At 41.7% G+C, this 19,980-nt stretch overlaps 2 protein-coding genes and 1 long non-coding RNA gene across 4 annotated transcripts in view; 1 reads left to right on the top strand and 2 right to left on the bottom strand.

Annotated features, from left to right (window-relative positions):
• Nucleotides 1-8,456, bottom strand: part of BRWD1 (bromodomain and WD repeat domain containing 1) — a 52,612-nt gene extending 44,156 nt beyond the window's left edge. Inside the window, exons 1-8 of the mRNA XM_071752986.1 lie at nt 8,201-8,456; nt 7,949-8,007; nt 7,703-7,732; nt 7,456-7,515; nt 4,136-4,286; nt 2,804-2,902; nt 2,086-2,246; nt 1,214-1,435 (exon numbers count right to left, since the gene is read on the bottom strand). Of these exons, the coding sequence (XP_071609087.1) occupies nt 1,214-1,435; nt 2,086-2,246; nt 2,804-2,902; nt 4,136-4,286; nt 7,456-7,515; nt 7,703-7,732; nt 7,949-8,007; nt 8,201-8,270 (852 nt within the window). The 5' untranslated portion in view covers nt 8,271-8,456. The remainder of the gene's footprint in view (nt 1-1,213; nt 1,436-2,085; nt 2,247-2,803; nt 2,903-4,135; nt 4,287-7,455; nt 7,516-7,702; nt 7,733-7,948; nt 8,008-8,200) is intronic.
• On the top strand, nt 7,308-9,743 carry LOC139800217 (uncharacterized). Of its 2 annotated transcripts, none has more exons than XR_011727656.1 (3): nt 7,308-7,372; nt 7,677-7,746; nt 9,630-9,740. It is a non-coding gene; the product is annotated as an uncharacterized lncRNA (long non-coding RNA). The 2 variants fall into 2 exon arrangements; XR_011727661.1 differs by lacking the exons at nt 7,308-7,372; nt 7,677-7,746 and adding exons at nt 7,893-7,921; nt 9,433-9,540 and having other exon boundaries at nt 9,630-9,743.
• A 2,798-nt stretch (nt 9,744-12,541) lies between these two features.
• Nucleotides 12,542-19,913, bottom strand: HMGN1 (high mobility group nucleosome binding domain 1). The gene is made up of 6 exons (XM_071752977.1): nt 19,705-19,913; nt 19,252-19,284; nt 19,111-19,140; nt 18,980-19,030; nt 15,903-16,034; nt 12,542-13,418 (listed from the first exon to the last, which is right to left on the bottom strand). Exons 1-6 carry the CDS (start codon nt 19,717-19,719, stop codon nt 13,371-13,373), a joined length of 309 nt encoding a protein of 102 aa, XP_071609078.1. The 5' UTR covers nt 19,720-19,913; the 3' UTR covers nt 12,542-13,370.
• Nucleotides 19,914-19,980: the final 67 nt, after the last annotated feature.

The raw sequence follows: 19,980 nt of genomic DNA, 5'->3' as shown, positions 1-19,980 counted from the left end.
CCTCTCAACATAAGCCTATTTGTTTTACTAGAAAACACAGCAAATCTGGATAATGAGTTGCTAGTTTATCTGTTAAGTAAAAAAATCACTGAGGCAAAACAAGACCAAATCCAAAGGACTATCAAGAGCACATAAAGAAGCACAATGCCTTCAAATTTAAATGCAACACTACATTTACAAATGCAGTATTACAATTAATGCAACATCTCTGCACTTTTGAAACAACACATACTTTTGAGATTAAGAGACATATCCATGTCACAGAGGTTGTAAGAATCACATTCTGGATCAGAACACACACCTATGTAAACCAGCATATCAGATCTCCAGTAACAGACAATAGGAGGACATGGTATTTCCCAGAAACTCTTTGATTCCAACAGCTCAACTACTACAGGTAGTGATCTTTTTTAGGTGAAGAAGGTCTCTCATGATCTTCAAGTAAATACTCAAGAATTTCAGGGAGGCATGGAAACTTTTTTTTTTTAAATTAGTGGGGGGTTTTTCTCCTGTGGTTTTGACAATTTTTTACATAAATATTTAAAAGTTCAGATTTTAATATTTCCATGGGCAGTCATATAGAGATCATCTCAGTCATGTGAAAACCACAATGACAGGAACAGATAGCTATTTGCCCTTCACGTGCCAGCCTACATGGGAAACACAACATCAGTTCCTTGCATTTAGACATGAAAAATAAAATGGACAAGTTTTTTAATTAGCCTAGTAACAGCAACCACAAAGTACTTTTCCCCACAAACAGAAGAAAAGGTACTAACCTTCCTTCTCATGAAGTATTAACACAAAAAATACAAGCCTCTGTTGGTGTAGAGCATTCATGTAACTATTTTTTACAATTTCAATGAGCAGCCAAGGAAACTGGTTATTTCTCACCAAACTGATAGTTAGTCTTACAATATCCCATAAATCTAAATCCAACTACTAAAACAGACTTTTAACTTTTGAAGTCAGGTGCAACAGCACCTTTTTTTTTACTATGTTATTTCTTGTTTTCTGCTACTTGATTATATCTTCAAACTTTCTATACCACACTGTCAAGTGAAAATTTGGAGTTTGGTGGACTCCCTGCTTTTTACTACCCATCTACATTATTTGTACTTCAACATGCAGAAACATTAAAAAAAAAAGCAAAAAAACAAAACCACACCAAACCAAACCAAACAAACAACCACCAAAACACAAAACAACCTACCTGTAATGAGGTAATGGATCCCGTGTGTCCATGGAGAACCGCAACTGGTGCACAAGTTCTCAGACACCACACTCTGATCATTTTATCACAGCTTCCAGCTGCAATCATAGTGTTCTCATAATTGACAGCCATATCAGAAATCTCTGCTGAATGTCCTCGTAACGTGGCCATTAATCTGCCATTATGGGTTGACCAAATCTTTACCAAACAGTCATCTGAGCCCTAGAAAGAAATATTTACTATTCTCAGCAAGGATTTCCCAAGACATTAAGGACAGAAGTTTTATGTTTTCTTTAAAGAAGCTATCTATGCTTTTCTGCAGCTTGCTAAATTACACTTCTACTTAAAACTTTGTATGGTATGTTATCTGAAAGAAAAAGTCATACAAACAACATCTAAAAAAAAACCTAAGTGTTCATCTAAAGTTTAGGGTTGCACCATGATCAACACAATCTATACTATTTGATACAAAAAGTCTGGAATAAGTTTGAGGGGATTCCTTACATTAAAGGCCAATGAAAATACTGCTCTGTAAAAGCAATCTCTCTTCTGATCCTTTATAGAGAACATGAACATGCTTAGTATCAAACCACATCACTGAATAAAGCTTCATCACTCATGTCAACACCCGACCAGATACTAAGTACTATTTCTTACACGCTCCCACCCTTTAATTACATCAAAGTGTTCTATTTAAGTACAGCAGTGGAGCTGATCAACCACATTTTAATACTACTTTTAATACTAAATACTACATTTTAACACTACTGATATCCACCTTTAGAAGTTTTAGCATAACATGCTTTTCAAAGCTCTTTTCCGTGCATCCATCTAAAGCTATATTCACATTTGGAACCATTTTGTCAACTCACAGTAAATATTCTATGTCCAGTCCTATCGAATGCAACACAATATACAGAAGAAAGATGGCCAAGAATCCGTCTGTGCATCTTGACATGCTGATACATACTTCCTGGAAACGAAGTACTGAATTTTGCATATCCAGTTAATTGTTTTGCTCGATGTACTTCCACTAAGACACAAAGAAATCAAAGAATGAACGTACAGATGTTTAAAGCAGGTCTATTTTAAAACATGATTTGATTTAACTTCCATTTAATGCTTTATTTAAGGACTTATTAGAAATGACTTTCAGATTTCATAAAGTCAGGGGGTTTTGTATTTGCAATTTTCACTATAAAAGACAGTATTTTAAATCTGCTCCAACCAAAACTTCAGTCTCTAATTAAGAAGCTCTTAATGTTACCTTTATTTTCCCACGGCTTTCTGTACCTCTAATCATAAAAGAGTCCTTCTACCCAAAGAAAAATAATTAGTGTTTTTGGTAGGTTTATCCACTTAATACAAGGGCTTTATAAAAGAAAATTATGTCATCTAGGGGCTGCTGTCTCTAGTGCTGTAAGAAGACCTTTGTACCCAATGCATAACTCCAGTGAAGTCATATGAAGTTCTCCAGATAAGCCTCCAGATGCAGTTCTGTGGTGCACCTTTCAGGGTTGTAGCAAGGCCAGTATCAAGGTACGCACTGTATGCTCACAGCAGCACTGATGAGTGTTGAAAAGAACTTACCAAGATTTGGGGGTGTCCCATAGTTCACAGGAATTTCAGGAGGTCTTCCTCTGTGAAGAGCAGCAAATGCAGAGCCCTTCCAAACAGTGTTCCTGCAATCTTTAAAACCAACTGGTTGAAGTTCATCTTAAGTACATGTTAAAAATGATAAGACAGTTGCAGTTCCAAAACACAGTAAGTAACGTACCTATAGGTGGTCCTAAACACAGTGTTGAAACAATTAAAAAAACAGAACACCAAATTCCCCAAAACTTTTAATGAGGAGAGAAAAACCCATTTAATAAACTAACAGGAGGGGGAAAAAACCCCACAACCAGCCACCAGACTTAGAGATTATTTCTAAAAGGTGATGTCCCTGCAGTTTGCAACAAAAAACTTTTCAACTGCATTTTTCTTTCTTGTTCTCAGTTGCGTTTAAGATTTTTTTTAATTTTCAAATGAATATTTATTCATAAGTATTATTAACTATTTATTAGAATGAAATTATATAACTAGACTGAGGTCCCTTTAAACCTGTCAATTCTGCAATTCTTAAAAAAAAAATACTCCCACACTGACATATTTTGCCACAGTCAGGCAAAAATAATTGCAGTCCTGATTGTCATGATTGAACAGTCATTTTCATTCAGTGGGCATCATATAAAGCACTTAGGAGAGATAACTGGAAATGAAGTGTTATCCCAGAAAAGTCCTACACCATAGCATCTAGCTACCCAGCAGAACTTCCTACAAACATAAGCACCCACCTCCAAGAAACATTCAAAAACACAAATCTAAGCTAAAATCTACTCTATCAAATAAAGCATATGCATAAGTCATTGCATTGCCAACAATTCCCTTTAAATTCTGGGCAAAGCCAAATTCAAAAGTACTAGTTTTGATGTCATTTGCATTAAGCAAGAAACCTTTCAGAAAGCTGGTGTTACTGTCCCACATTTGCACTGAACACAGCACAACAGCTACCTGTGCTCAGAATCAACATGGGCCAATAGACTACTGGAAGTTTTGGCAGATGTTAAGCGGAGCAGCACCCATGTCCTGATGATTCTTTTTATTGCAGTGACACTGAAAACTGGTCAGGTTGAGCAGCCTGAGCACTCACAGTAACAGTAACCCTTGTGATGCCAACTTAAAACTTTCTCTCCATAATAATCAATATATAGCTATGCCTTTATATTAATACACAGATCACTGGTCTTTTGCTTGACTAAACACAGCACAGAAATGGGGGCCAATATTGGTAAAAGCTCATCATTTTCAAGTATTCCTAAAGTTTTCACCGTGTAATTATGCAAATGTATCAATCCCATTCCAAAGAATAAAAAGACATACCTTTTGCTGTACGTAACAATGACTGTCTCCCTGCACCAAGTAAGGAATTCACTCTCGAAATGCTGGGTGGTATCTCCTTATCCAGTATGGGGCCAATACGCTTGCAAATTTGTAACAAATGGTCTGGAGCCACATGTTTGTTGGACAGCACCTGACAGAAATTTAAGTTTTAAAATCTATATGGTACATCCAGAACAGATGAAGCTAAAAACATCATTATTCACAAGTATATTAAACACTGCTTCAATATTTTACAGTTCAACTTAAAGCCCAAAATCAACTCTGTTAAGTTGTAATCTACTGAGTACTCCAAAACAACAGGAGAACTGTACTAAAAATAACTGCGGTAAAATTACTCTCTCCACCTAAATACTTTACTACTGAAAGCCTGCAATACTCACACATATGGCACCCATTTGTGCAGCACCCTAGAATAAGTGTCTTTGCCCAATTCACCCAACTATCAAAAACAGAAAAATGAAATTCAAACCCTCATAACTCAAGATCATTGAGAATTTTGTTGTAATTCAGCACAATAATTTAAGCAACTTGTACTTCAGTCACACAGTGATTGTAAACTATTAGGTTTGAGTACCATCTCTCTGCAAATAGTTTCCTTGAAGAACCAGTACTATACAAGATTACCCTACTTCCTGAAACCAAAAGGATCACAACAATCTTTCACCCCTTCCTGAAGGGTCCCATACTATCTACATCTAACAATGTTAAAACTACACCCCCACAGACACTCAGATGTCCCCGTCAAGAAGAGATATGTGTAGTTTCTGATTATTTTTTTCCTTCTATACTTTCCAGAGTTCAATGAAAAAATCCTTCTCCATCTATAAATCACAGTAACACCAAAGTTTAAATAAGCCAAGTAGAATTTACACAGACTTGAGTAAACCAAACCCTCAGAATCATATATTTAAACTGCTGAGGAGGCCTGAATCAGCAGGCACAAGCAGTCCCATGCTTACTCCTCTCTCTGATCTGGCCATGTCAAAACCAGTTAGACACAGAAGCCACACTGCCACTTCAGCAGCCAGACTATTACCAGCCAGTACATCCAGGAGAGGCAGAGGGCCACACCAAGGCAGGTATGTGGCCTCTTGCCCACGCAGCTCATAACACAGGTAGAACGAGCTTGTGCTCGTGATGCTATTCCCTTAGCCTACTGACTTAACTTAGGTGAGGAAAGCCCTGAAAAGGCTGATCTTGTCATTGCAAGAGTGGGAATAAAAATACCATATGCTATAGTGTAAGATCTGTTTAAAAAAAAAAAAAAAGTTGTCCAAATGCACACAAAGTATTGAGAATGTATGATTTAAGCCACAGCCTAATACTTGCTTCAATAATAAAAATTCAAGTAGTGTACAGCTTGCAGGGTTTTCACCTGTATTCTTGAGGACATGGGGGGGGGGAGGGGGAGCAGCAGAATCAGTGAAATTGTTAACATCACAACAGAGTCAAACAAATCCAAGCAGTATCAGCTCATCAGATGCTTAAGGTTGATACTGAGAATTTTATGTTACCACAAAATGCACTTTTTCATGGTTTCTTTATAAATTTTGCTTCTTGAATTGGTATAGAGCAGCAGATCAAAGTCAGGACAGAAAGCTCAGCTTGTAATGCTTTATGCCAAGAACTATAAACCATTTTGTGTGCCATCATTAAGAAGTACATATTTAAACTGTATACCCTGATAGAAGCAAGCATACAAAACCTTGCAATTAATTTAGTTTACTATACCACTACTTCACTCAGATTTGGGGAACAAAGTCTTACTCCAGGTCTATAATGAACGGAGAGGAAAAGAAACAATCACACCACATGATTGCATTTGCTTGCCATCTCTAAAAATTTGGAGCAAGACCAGTGGGACAAGAGGTTCCCAAAGCCCCTCAAAAGCAGAAAATAAAACCTTTGGTATATTAATTGGGATATTCTGCACGACTATTAACCTCTATAGAGTTTTCTTTTAAAATATGTAGGAAAGAGGTACAAGCAGCACATATTAAAGAACTAATGTGACAACTGTATATGCATAATAAACACAGTAAAAAACCAAAACAAAACTGCACTAAAGCCATATCTCAAAAAAAACAACAAAAACAACAACAACAACAAAAAACACAACAAAACACCAAACATTGAAGGAATCCTTTTAAACTTAATACTACTTGCATGTTTCCTAAACTCAAGTCAGAGCTTGAAACTATTCCTGTTTAACAAGACTAGGATTTTTAGTGACTTGAAGCATTAATTTAAGTATTTGAAGCACTTGCTCAACTGACCACACTGACAAGTAGAAGAAATGGAATCCAACTTATCATTTTAAGAGCATTTAAAAAATTAAGAAAATGTTTTGTTTTGTTTTTTTAAATCATTCCTTCTCTATAAAAATATGATTTTGAGGTCTTCAAGTGTTACACAAGAGACAAGGGAATCTAACTAACTGATGGGTAAAGGATAAGCCAGTTGATTGACCAGGAATGCCTGAATCTTAGGGGAGGGAAAGCAAGAAGAAGCATGCATCAAAAAAAAAAACAAACCCCAAAAAAACCCAAAAAAAAAAAAAAAAAAAAAAACCAAACCAAGATGAGTTAAAAGAACGAAGAATAAAACCACACTGGGCAGGAACCACCAGGCCATCACTTCACAAGATTCAACTGCCAAATCTATTTTACCGTTTAAGAAACAGTAAAATATAACACCAAGAGAAAGACAGCCTTTCTTTCTGAAATTGATACAAGTTTAAACATTTAGAGCTAACAGTATCAGCCATACAAGGCATAAAGTATGTGCTGTTGAGAGAGCACTCATATCGTTCTAATATTTAGAAACAAAGCCATGACCAGTGAGTAACAAGAGATAAAGAGCATACTCAGGCACCAGAACTGCCAACCCTTGATTTCTGAACAGCGATTTCATTTCCTAATCTGTTGAAGGGGACTGATGAAGGAAGCCAACCAGAAAATAAATACCATCAAATCAAAACACGCGTAACAAACTTGCTCATGAAACTCTGGAATGAAACCTTGCTTCAGATTGGTTCTCCCCTATATGTAGGCAGTGGCATGTACCAATGCACAACGCCAAGCTCCACCTCTGCTATGTAAACAATATCCTGAATTTAAAACACCACTTGCGTTTTTGTTAGTCTAACGTAAAGAAATTAAAGGCCCCTTCCAAAACAACTCCAGTGCCTTAACAGAGCCGGAAAGAAACTGGAAGGTAAAGCTCTGGGCCTTCTTTTAAAGATAAAGGGTCTAACATCAATGTTATAATCTAATTAATTACAAAAAAAAAATTCTCACCAATTCTTCGTAACTTCTATAATGCTCATTTCCTTGCCAATCCAACCTTTTAGGAAGCAACTAAATGAAGGGGGAAAAAAAAATAAAAAGGAGCGGTTAAAGGGGAAAGAGAGATACATCACATCCAAAACAATGTGCGTTGAGGGGGAAAAGTTAGACAGTAGAGTGTAAGAAACTTGAATGACTTTTAAAGTAAAGTAAACTTTTGACTACATCAAAAGATGATTTCACCGGAGCCCACACAGACCTGGTGCTGCTCCAGCTCCTGCACCAGCACCTGCGGACAAAAAGGTAAAAAAATAGTCAGGGGACGAGTAAACCTCTGGCTTCTCATGCGGCTGTTGCCGCGAACGGGCTCGGGGGGGGGGGGGGGGTGTAGGGGAAGAAGGGGACCGGCAGCTCACACCTCCCCTTTAATACTCTTGGCGGCAGCGAATGGCCGAGGGGTGCCAGCCAGTACGCCCAGGTGAGTGTGCGGCACTCCGGTACTCACCTTCAGCGCTCTCCTACAGGGCCCGGTGGTCAGGAACCGAGCTATGAGGAAGTAGAGCTCTGCAAGAGACACGGGGAGAGACGGGGGATGAGTCCGGAGCTGGCGGGGGCTGTGAGGGAAGGGGGGGGAAGCCCCCGGGGTGACTGTAATTCATAATCACGGTCAGGAAGATGGCGGCAGGCAGCGGCGGCGGCGGCACCGGCGGTAGCTCTCGCCCTGGCCCCGCGGCCGCCCGCGCCCCGGCGGTTTTACCTGATTCAATGAGCGGCATGGACACGCCGCCGCCGCCGCCGGAGTTGGAGGAGGCCGGGGGCTCAGCCATGACTGCCCCGGACGTGCGGCTGCCACTTCACTCACTCACTCACTGCTTCGTTGGCTCGCTCGCTCGGCACAATTCGCTGCTGGCGGCGGCCGTTGCTGCCCGGGCAGGGATTAGGGCTCAAGCGGCGCCAGGCGCGGGCAGGGCCCGGCTCGGCATAGCCCCTGTCAGCGCCGCCCCTCCCCCACCGCCAACCGACAGCCAACCGCCCCCCCTCCCTTTCCCTCCACTCTTCTCCTCCTCCCCTCCTTCCCCTCCGCGCGCGGGCGCGAGCCGCCCCCGCCCCCTCCCCCCGCCGGACGCCTCGCTCGCGCTCGCGCTCCGGCTCCCCTCCCCTCCTTCCCTTTCCCTCCTCCTCCTCCTCCTCCTCTCCCCCCCTCCCCTGCGCTGGCGTTTAGCGCAGTCTCAGCGGCGCCGCCGCCGCCATCGCAGCCGCGCCACCAGCCACACAGAGCCGCCGCTGCCACCTGCGCCGGGCACGCCCGGGATGGGAGGGAGGAAGGGGGAGGGGAGGCGGGGAGAGAAAAAAAAAATAGTCCCCGGCCTGAGTTGGAAGAGGGAGGAAAGGGGAGGGGTGGGATGGACGGCGCGGGGAGAGGGTTCCCTATGTGGTTACGGGCAACGGTGCGGAGAGGGCGGCGGGAAGCGGACGGGGGTTGCGGGGGAGAAAGTTCCCTGTGGGTGAATCAGAGGCGCGGGCGCGGAAGGATTGGGTGAGGGAAGCGGCTGTGATGCGCACTGGGGGCGGGGCGGTGTCACGCGGCGCGGCCGTTGGCTCGAGGTGGGGAGCCGGGAGCGCGCGGGCCCGCCGGGGTGCCGGCGCGAGCCACGCTGCTGCCGTCCGTCGCCATAGGGGAAGGCGGTGCGGCCTCTGCCCCGCCCCGGGCAAGGGCTCGGCCCGGTCCGGTCCGCCCGTGGTCCAGCTGCAGCCGGCAGGAAGGAGCCGAGAGCTGGCGGCGAAGCGAACCCTTTCCTAGGGCCGTGCGGGGCTCAGACTTTCGCCTTAAAGCGCGTTGCCTTGAACGTTGTTTGGCAGCAGCCGCTGGAGTGGGGTGCAGCGGTGCTTCCTCCTGGGTCGGTGGAGCTCGGGAATGGCTCGGGCAGCAGCACGAGTGTGGTTACAACCATACAACCACCGCATCACCAAATACCACGGTTTTTTCAGTCGTTATTTCGGCTGTTTGTCACTTGAGGCGGATCGCCCAACTCCTCAGACTGAGAGGGACTCCCTGGCTGTGATGCTGGGGAGCACCTCGGCAATCCTGATCCCCAGGTTTGGGAGTGGTATTACCCCACTTCTCAACGTGTTCCTTTGCTGGCATCAACCTTTCCAAACCAGTTTTGGTTTGTTTTTTTCCCCAGTGCCCAGCGCTATCTACACCCCACCCTGGCTGCGGGAGCCTGTTCCTGGAGGAATTTTTTTTTTGTTTTGTTTCCTTCATAAATCGTATTCCACTTCTGCCCCGCATGAATGCAAATGTGTAGCAATGGCCATACTCGTGCTGTAAATCTAGACTATTCCTTGCTTTGTTAATTTCCCGTGTTGGCTTGATAACGCGTTTTAAGAACTTTCGAAGTACGGTATTTTTACCTATCATTGTAAAAATAGGCATGTATTTTGTTAATCTCAAGAGCTCATGTTTTTTAAGCTTTTAATAAAGAGCTTTTCGTGCACCTGATGTGACAGCCCAGCAGCAAGCACTTTCCCCAGACACCTGCCTGTGCTTCCTGCTCTTCACCACCTACTTAGTACTGCATCACAGTTCAGGTTGGGAAAACCAAACTTTAAAACACATCCACGATTTTTCTGCTCCCTGTATGCGGCAAGGTTCAGCTGCATTGTTCTTAAAGGCCACCTGTGTTCCTCTGGATTTCAGTCAGAATTCACTAGGTAAGTTTGGATGCATTTCAGCACCCTGGCTGTGCTGTTTTTTTAAAGGAGCTGATACAGCTCACCCTAGAAAATGAGCTCCGCAACAGCGCTGTATGACACAGCACACTCCCAACCAGAACAACCAGTAGCAGCACAGGAATACAGTTGAGTAACTTCAAAAGAAACATTTTGTTCGTGTTGTATTTCGAAATGGAAGGTTCTCCGTTACCTATGCATTCTGCAGTGCTGTGTGGAAATCTCTGTTAGCTGTCATTCCATTCCCAAATTGCAGAGCCAACGTATCTGTCATCACATGGGAAAGAATGCTTTTTCTGAAGCATGCCCATGGAAATTCTTGTTGAACAAATTTAAATGGCTTCAATTCTCCACAGGCAGAAAGGACATCTAGTGCCAATACATACAATTCCTCGTGTTCCCAGTAACTGAAGGGGTGGGTTTTTTTAGTTACACGTTGGCATTTCATGCTGTATGGAGAAGGGCAATAGTACACCTGTCTGCTGCAGAATCAATCAAAATTCAGTTGATCCACCTACATGTTTACTAGGCATGCTTTATGTAATTATGAAAAAGTATTGCATAATTCACTGGCTCATGTGGGCTGTGCTGCTCCTGATAGAACTACCTCTGTCCTTTCCTTTTGCCAGCATGAAAATTCCTCTTTCCTGCGTAAGGAATACTGTCACTGATTTACCTTTGCAGAGACCTTTCATTTCCATCATAAAAAAAAGTAACTTTTTGTTCCCAAGAGTAAATATTAGGAAGCAATTAAAATATATTAAACAGTGGATGAGAGATGTTAGGGAGATGTCAACAACAGATTCAAAACACGTGCAAAGTAGGCAGTCAGTAAAAGGAGGTCAGAGAGGTTACTTAGGGGTATTTACCTGGAAGTTTACTAGCCACTTAAACTAGTCACTTTTCACTTGGTAAAACCAGAAAGTAAAGAATGTCATGTTGCTACTGAGCTAAACCAACAAAACAGGTTAACTGGAGAGAGGGTCAGGGAGGAAGGCAGAACTAAAAAAAGTGGCATAAATTTACAGTTTTGGAATATCCAAGAACTTGAACCCATAGCCACTGCCAGTGCCAGGTGGACTTTTCTGGGAACATAGCTGTGGTAGCAGACCAGAAGCATATTGTAGTCCAGTGTTGGAAGACATCCTATATATATGCTAAGGAAAAAGTAGCTGAAATAGTGAAGAGGTAAAATGGTGAAATACTTTCTCTAATTAAAGCATTGTTTAAGAAAATCAAGTTAGAGGCGAACAAGTGGTGTGTTTGTTTGTTTGAAGTAACCGCATAAGCATTTGAAAAAGACATAAAAATGTACAGGAAGCAGATACTGTGCTTGCAGGTGTCACTTAAGAGCACGAACAAGTTCTTGGTCAAGTGGAAAAAACAAACAAACAAACAAAAAACCCCAGAGAACAAACATTACTTTTCAATCATAACTCTGACACATGTCTGACTGGTATCAAATAGACTGGTAAGATAAAAGCAAATAATGTGAAATAGAGGGGAAAAAAAACCCCAAAACACCAAAACAACTGTGCACTCTGTGAGAGAACTGAAGTAGTAGTGTACTGTGTTTGTTTTTTTAATCTTAAGGTGAAGTAATATATATTTAGTATGTCCCTTTCTGATGAAGGGTTGTTAAATCTTCAACAAGATTGATTCCATTTTCTTAAATACAGCAAGGAAGAATCAAGACAGTTTTGTACTGCAGGAATTAGCTCCTCAGCACAAGTGTATCTTATTTGAAATGATGCTCTGCCAACCTGCAATCTCACAGAGTGGCTTCACCTGCTCACAGCACAGTAAGCTCCCCTATAAAGCTCAGCAGTACCAAAAGGGAAGTTTCCTTCTACTTCCCTCCCTGCTCCTGTGCAGGCTGTTTCATGGCACATCCATCCCTGATGGGTTCTATTACATACACTGAGCTATACCTGGGGAATTTCACAGCCAAGGTTTATTTTTCCCAATATATGAAGCATTGTTGATTTTAAGGCAGGATTTAGGAAAATACCAATACATTTCCAACACGACAGCAACGTGTCTGATCAGTTCATGTTCAAGGGGACTGCTTTTTATGTACACAAGAGTGCATATGCAAATCTTAGGTTCCGAACAGGTGAAAATGTCTGATGCTTATACTTATTTTCTTTCATTCTTTTAGGATTACAGAAGCAGTAGTAGGCTATCAGCTTTCAAAATGGAAAGATTAATTCCACAACTGCAGTTTTCTACTTGCTACTTATTCCCTGCATTACCATCCAGCTCTTGAAAAGCACAATTTTAATATTAAGACCGTGGTTAAGAACAAATAATTGCACCATTTATATTGAGAATTGTCAGGGTCAATGCAGGAGCTACAGAAACATCCTTTCATAATCAAGATTTATTTGGCTTCTGTTTGGTGATCACAGACACTATGAACAATTTTACATTTTTTTTTATTCACATAGTTTTTTAAATCTAAAAACTATTGTGTTTTTTTTCCTAAGACTATTTCAAATACTTTTTGTTCGATATTTGTAGACAAGCTGTCCTTTAAAACTGAATGTGAAGTTCCAGTACCTTAAACACGGACCTAACAAGTTACATCTGCCAAGAATAGACTTCTACTTAGCCAGTATTTAAAGATATAATAAAAGGTTTCCAATCTTTCACATCACAGCTACAAAGTTGCTGGGAAAAATAAGCTGCAACTACAAGAAATAACTTTGTCACAGATATAACATCACTCAGCAAGAAATCCAACACTAGGGAGCAGTTTTATTAGATAAGCAATTCTACTGATGGTACAACCACAGATAAATAACTAAAATGTTAAGACATTCTCAACATATTATGAATTCCAAAGTCTGATCTGTGTTATGCTTCATTAATAGGATAGAAAAACTGTCCCTCAGTCTATCAAACGTGAAGCCTCAAGGGTCCCAAGCCCTCTCCTTAATGTAATATGCCATTAATTTCTGGTTTCATAGAAAACAGACAACCAGTACATGATTTTACCACTTAAAAAAAGCATTTACACTTATCTAAATATGTAAAAAAATGGGTTGAGTTGGGATTCTCTCCTTTTTAAAAATGTGTTTTCTAGAACTACTAAAAAACTCGCATTTACAAAATAGTTGATAAAAATATTCCTCTGAATTGTACAAGAAGAAAGGTATAAGGACCACCAGTTAAAGACTTGGTACCCAATGTTACTCAGACTTAGCTTCTTTCTCTACTGCTGCATCAGCTGCTGGGGTCTGAAAAGACAGAAAAACAGAACATTTCAATGCAGAAAGTTTCTTTGGGACTCAGTCTCTTAGTTTGTAGAGTTTTTAATGCGCACATTACATGTCTTGACATACAGAACAACCATGGCTTGTTTCTACATACTGTGCTTTACAGCTTTAACAAACTGGTGTCATGAGCTGCTTATTTCTCTTGGAAAATGACCTGCTAAAAATCAAACTGTCTTAAAAAGGCTTCTGTCTCTTCAAATGTATCCATATTAATTTCAGAATGTTGCTATTGTTACTACTCAATACATACTGCAAAGGTTTTTTATTTTTTTCAGAGAACAAAGCCCATTTCAATTACTGCCTTTGTGACAGGAAAGGGAGCTTTCAAACCTACTAAGCTAAAATCCCTACAGATAGGGTGTTTAAAAAAAGATATTATAGATACCCTTCATTAATTTAATTTTCAGTGCAGCAGTAACATATTCTCAGCTCTTACCATGCTTTAAAGTAACTAAGACTTAGAAACACCATACTGCAGTAAACAATTTTGTAAAAATATATTAAGTGAAACTGAACTGTGGCAGCAAAGCTATATTGTGTCAGTTTATGTGGTGCACCTCAACTTCATAAAGTTCATACAAACTTAACTGACTGAAGTTACAACTTTGTCTAGATCAGAAAACTCAGAGCATTTGCAATGTAGGAAAAAAAAAAAGTCTGAACAGATCAGTTATACTTATTCCAAAGTTTTGTAGCACCACCCACAGAACTGATTTTTTAGTCCCAGCAGTACCCGAAGAGGAACCCCAACACCCGTTCAGTCTTTGCTGCCACCTGGGGGAAGCTTTTTAAGGATGAAGCACAGAATCTGAAGGACAGAAGCCATTTCCATTCGTAGGCATTGTCACCTTGTCACCAGAAGTCCTCGCTGGCCTTTCACCAGAACGTCCATTAACAATGGCATCACTGACACTATTGTCCTGATCGAAAACTGTGATGTCCAACAGGACAGACCACAACCCTGCCTTATCTAGATTAAAGTATTACATTAAAGCTGCAATTCTGGCTGGTGAGACTCAAGTGAGATCAGCACAGAGATGTGCCCCAGGAGTCACGAACCATGCCTTATAAATTGCCATCATCTCTACACTGGTGTATTAAGTAGACCCCAGCTGAGAAATACTGCCAAATGTAACTTTTGCTGGTATTGCTGAAATCTGACACGCACAAATTAAGAGGCCACCTTGTATGACAGTAATACAGAACTATACAGAAGTTATGCCAGCTAAAGTATTCCCACTTATAACACAACTTTTTCACAAAGACCATATTGTAAGCTTTGGAAGTGAAAAACTGTTACCCCAAAGTTGTCTTGTATACTCAAGTACCATCTTGCACCTTCTTCACCCACCAAAACACATCATCTACCTCAAAACTGAATACTCTTCTCCTCTACCTGAAGATCTATGTTCACACTGATAGAGCAGTGTGATAGAATTCAGACAAGCTTCTTTCCTGTCTTAAAAAAATTATGTGCAACAACCAGACAAGAAGCATGAATCACTCATTTAAATAAAAAATCATCTTATCAGCAAACTCAGCTGAACTAATTAAAATGAGTGAGGCATTCAATACTGCAGAAACAGGAGACTGATTCTAGGCCTGTTAGCACATGAAAACTGTTTCATCCAGTTGTTAACAGCTGCCCTACCAAGAGGCACCACTTCTCCCTACAGATTGTCCTAAATTTTAAACCAAATTATTTCTATGTTTCAGGAAAATAATACAGCATGGAGGATATTAAGTTAGATTATCAGTGACTCCGGAAACTCCAGCAACACAGCCATTTTAGCACAGTATTACAGCCAAGACTGATTTGGCACGTTCATTTCTTCAGCAACACTATTAGCAGTTCTTGGACTTTCTCTTCCATCCCTGCACCAACTTGACCCTTCTGCCAGCAGTGTGTCTAAGAATCCTATGATTACCTCAGCTTTGGTTAAATCACTTCACTTTCAGAGTAAACTGCTTCCAGTTCCAAGAAAATGAAAATTTCACTAGTCAAAAAATTGCGTAGCAAGAAGGCTCTTCTCTTCCAGTAACAGCAAAGGTGGACTAAAACCCAAACCAAACCCTCCAAAGACAGACACCAACCCACACACAAAGCAGTATCCCCCTCTGTATATCCAGTAGGTATTATGTTGCCAACACCTACCTGCAGGGCAAACAGCACCTCTCTGAAGGACATTAGCCTGTACAGGAACTTTGGTCAAAATCTCACCTTTTTCCTTAATTTTGGGGGCTGTTATCACATCACTACTCTTTTGGGAGCAACTAGAATTTTCCAGTGTATTTACTAATGTCTCAATAGCCTACATCTTTGTTTTGGCAGAAATTGATAGTATTATAAAAACTGCAGTATCCTGGTAGATTTGTATCCTGGTAGATAAACTGCTGCAGTAAGTTATCCAGCTGCTTTGCCCCAAAGAATATGGAAAACTTTACCTCCTCACTTTTAGCTTCCCCATTTTCTGCAGGCAAGTTGTCCTTTGTCTGTTCTTGGTTTGTCTCTTCTGTCTGTTTTCCTTTAGGCCCCTTTTTCCCCTTTGATTGAGCTTTCTTTTCCTCAGATTTATCCTACAATGAAATAATTTTCCAGTAAGTAAATTCCTATGACCTACTAGGCAAACTTTGACAATAAAACCTACACAAACTCAAGATCGACTTGCAAAACAGAAAGAGCTACTACCAATTACTACTACATAATTCTACTGCCAATAAAGGTTTCCAAACTATATATAGACAAATGAATCACAGTTTCATGTAGTCAGTAAGATCACAGACTCAAACTGGGATGAACTCTGTAATGTATTATTTAACCTCGTGAGACATTAAGAGCAATGCAGTCCTTCCACACAGTAAAATACAAAGCACTGCACTCTTTTATCAATAGGCAGGAATTTCAGTAACCTCACCTAAACAAATGCATCACCCTGAAGTATCATTTTAAGTGCTGCTCTGCTGGTACCTCTGTCACCTCCTCTGTACCTACATGACTGCTGCTGAATGGGCAGTGAAGATCCATCTGTTCAGGAGCCATTTTCATAGAAGTATGTAACACATCCTCCAAAGCATTCCTTACAGCCACCAAGTGCTAGGAAGTTTGCCTAACCCTCCAGCTGATTCCTCTACTTAAATTTTTTTTCTGCCAATTCTACGTTACATAAATGTACTGTTTCTGACACTATTTGTCCAATATTATTTTATAATACTAATAACTTTCAATAAACGACAAACTGAAACTTTTTCTGGGCAAGTACAACATAAGTAAATGGCAAGAGAATGCCACACACTAACACCTCTGAGCAGAAGACCACTACCTTAAAACACATCTTATCTCTTTAGAAGTATTTTGTGCCTTTCATACGTGTTCTTCACATTATGTCCAAATTTGTTTTCTCTGACCTAAAATTCACTTCCCATAAATGAAGTTATATAATTTTTGCGTATTTTAAGTACTGTAGAAATGCTTATTTTAAGTTACTATTAAAAACCATTTGGTCAGAAATACTCCATACTATATCCACTCCAAGCATTCTTCCTTACAAAGACCATGCAACTTCCTTAATATACTCGTACACCTTTTTAATAGCTATCTGAATAATTTCCTATTTTAAGCTTATGTAATATACTCTCTTCATGAAAATAAGATTGTGTCAAATAATTGCAAGTGTTCAGCAAAGTTGTTTTCACACCACTAGAAACAAACATGCAATGATTCTACATATACAAGATACACAAGGAAAAAAAAAAGTGATACCGAAGCATCATGTGCCAGGTACCTAAATCACTGATATCCATAAAACCTAAGAAATTTTTAGAAAAGACAATTTTTTATATGCTCAAGTACACAGATAAAAAATTATGAAACATGAGAATGCAAAAAAACCTTTGATGCTATAAAGACTAAACTCAGTATTACAAATCAAGATAACAGACAATTTCATAACATGCAGACCTTTGTGTTTCGATTGTCAAAATTAAAAAGTAACAAAACCACTAAGTAACTCCATAATGCACAAAGTTTTCCCAACCAGAAAAAATACTGTAAGGAAAGCTTTTAAAAATTTAAGTAGTTGATGCAAAGCAGCATCTTTTGTTGACTCAAATACAGGGAAAAGATACCAATTGAAAAAAAAAATAATTTGACTGGTATCTGAGTATTTATGCAATATATTTAAATACACTTAAGTTCAGAGATATCTAAAATGAGAGAGTACTGAAGCTGGAGAAGTAAAACACAATCAGAACAAGAGATGTATATATTATCCAAATGATAAAAGACTTTAGTGACAGCATGACTTTTAGAACAAACACGGTCAAATGTAAAACAAGTCATACATTTATTTGAATTGCCAATGGAATGTCAATTTAAAAAATAAAGACTTTTCACATATTCACACTACAGCAGTATTCCATGGGGCTCTTTTGCAAGGTGTGCTACTCAATATTTTGAGATTACAGTAATTTGCTATGTCCTCAGTTTTAGATTAGTATGTTCCCATCTATGAACTGTGGAAATATTTCTTTCTAAAAGTAAAGTAGCTACAGGCAGCAGGTCAGTATCATGCACATCACTTGGCATCAACGAGCAGCTTTAAGAATTGCATTAATTTTAATTAGATGAAATTTAAGAATTAGACCACGTAGAAGACACTTCAACAACAGAATCATAACTAATAAAACTGTGAATCTTAATCAAATTCTTTAGGCTTACAACTTTGAGAATGGGAATGCACTGATATTCAAATTGTTGGAATGAAAGTGCATTACCGGTGATGTGACTGTTCAATAGGATTAGTAAAATAAAAACGTGGAAAAGTTTGCAAAGCAGAGGTCTGTATATTTAAAAAACTCTTAATCCATAAATTATATAGAGAAGTTTATAATAAAAAAGGAACACTTAAACACACATAGAACAACAAGCCAACAGATAGATAACCTTTTTTTTCCTCCCAGGAAGCAAAGGCTTCTACACCTCATTTACTAGCACCATGAAGGCTATACCGTCAAACTGAAAGATCACACTAAACCATGCTTACTTACACACACACACACACACCTGAAAGCTAGGCTGCATGAATGGAAGCTCAGAACTCTTCCAGTGGCAGCACAACTATTTCTCCTGTCCTAACATGCTGCTTTAAACTGCGAGTGTATTTTCTCCCCTTTTGTTACACTATTGAAATATAAGCTTACATACAATTGCTTTGACATTCAAGAGTTCTACCCAGTACCAACCACCTAACACCCACAAATCAGTGCCTGTAGTTCTACTTAATACTTTGAGCGCTTACAGGGACCTACTCCAACAGTGGCAGAAGGTAGCTGTAGATACCGGCAGAAGCATCTGAAAATGATACTTCAACTACATACACATGCCCACCACAAGGAACTTGCAAAGATGAGTGAAAAGGTTCAGACACTGCAGTGAATCGACGACAGGAACCAGGGAGCTCCCAGGCACCTGCACAACGAACTCGACCACCTCCGCTCTCTCCCTTCTTCCCAGTGACACTCACCTTTGCCGCTAACTTTTTTGGTTTCGGCTCCGCTTTGGCAGGAGCAGGTTTCTGAGAGGAAAGAACAAGAGATTCAGCCCTCGGTAATCCCCTTCCTGCTACAGTCCCCTCCCTCTCGCTCCCCTACTTACCGCCGACAGCCGCGCCGATCGTCTCTTCGGCTACAGACGGGGAAAACAGAGACACAGCGTGAGCGGGCGGGCCGGGGGCGAGCCCCGCCTGACCGCCACCTCCTCCTCCTCCTCCTCCTCCACCCTGCCCCGGGCACTTACCTCCTCAGGGGCCTCCCCGTCCGCCACCGTCACCTGCCAACACAAACAACCCGCCTCAGCCTGCGCAGGCGCCCGAAGCCGTCGTCGGCGGGGCGGGAGGGCGGGCGTTTGACAACGCCGCTCGCCCGCCCGCCCTCCCGCCCCTTCCCGCCGCCGCTTTCGGATTGCCATTCCCGGAGAGGCGAGGCGCCCGGCGAGATCCCGCCGAACCTTCCAGGCGCCGTCACTGCCCCTAGCGGGGCCCCCGTCATGGGGTACGGAGCAGGGGAAGCGGCTGTCCCCAGCCAACGAGCGTTAACGGCCGCCGCACCGGGGCTTCCCTCCGAGCCCCATCCCCGCTCGGACAGACCGCCCTGCCCTGCCCTCCCCAGCCCTCCCCTCCCCGCAGCGGTGGTTGGCCCGGGCAGCGCCGGTTCCCCGTCGTCGTTTGCGCTCGCTGCCACCCGCTTTCACCTTTCTCTTCGGCATGGCGAGGCTGTGTGTCGGCGGCTCCCGGCCGCGACTCCCGGAGCTGCGGTGGCTCCCTCCCGGCTGTTGCACGCCCTCGGTGCCTCACGGCGAGCGGCTGCGGTTGCCTGCGAGCCAGCCTCGCTGCGCAGGGAAACCGCCCCCTCCCCCTCCCCATCCCAGCAGCGCCAGCGGCATCGCAACAGGATCCAGCCGGATTGGAGACGGAGGGAGGGAGGGGGGAGGGCGGGCGGGTAGGAGGGGGCGCCTGCAGGGGGGGTG

The sequence above is a fragment of the Heliangelus exortis genome, chromosome 1 (assembly GCF_036169615.1).
Source record: "Heliangelus exortis chromosome 1, bHelExo1.hap1, whole genome shotgun sequence".
Taxonomy (NCBI): domain Eukaryota; kingdom Metazoa; phylum Chordata; class Aves; order Apodiformes; family Trochilidae; genus Heliangelus; species Heliangelus exortis.
Note: the sequence above shows the minus strand (reverse complement) of the source record. Positions and strands in the feature narration are given on the sequence as shown.

Coding starts and splice junctions, on each gene's coding strand:
- HMGN1 (XM_071752977.1), bottom strand. Junction 19,031..19,110: donor GATCGGCGCGGCTGTCGGCG/GTAAGTAGGGGA, acceptor CTTTCCTCTCAG/AAACCTGCTCCTGCCAAAGC. Junction 13,419..15,902: donor GGGAAGCTAAAAGTGAGGAG/GTAAAGTTTTCC, acceptor CTGTCTTTTCAG/ACCCCAGCAGCTGATGCAGC.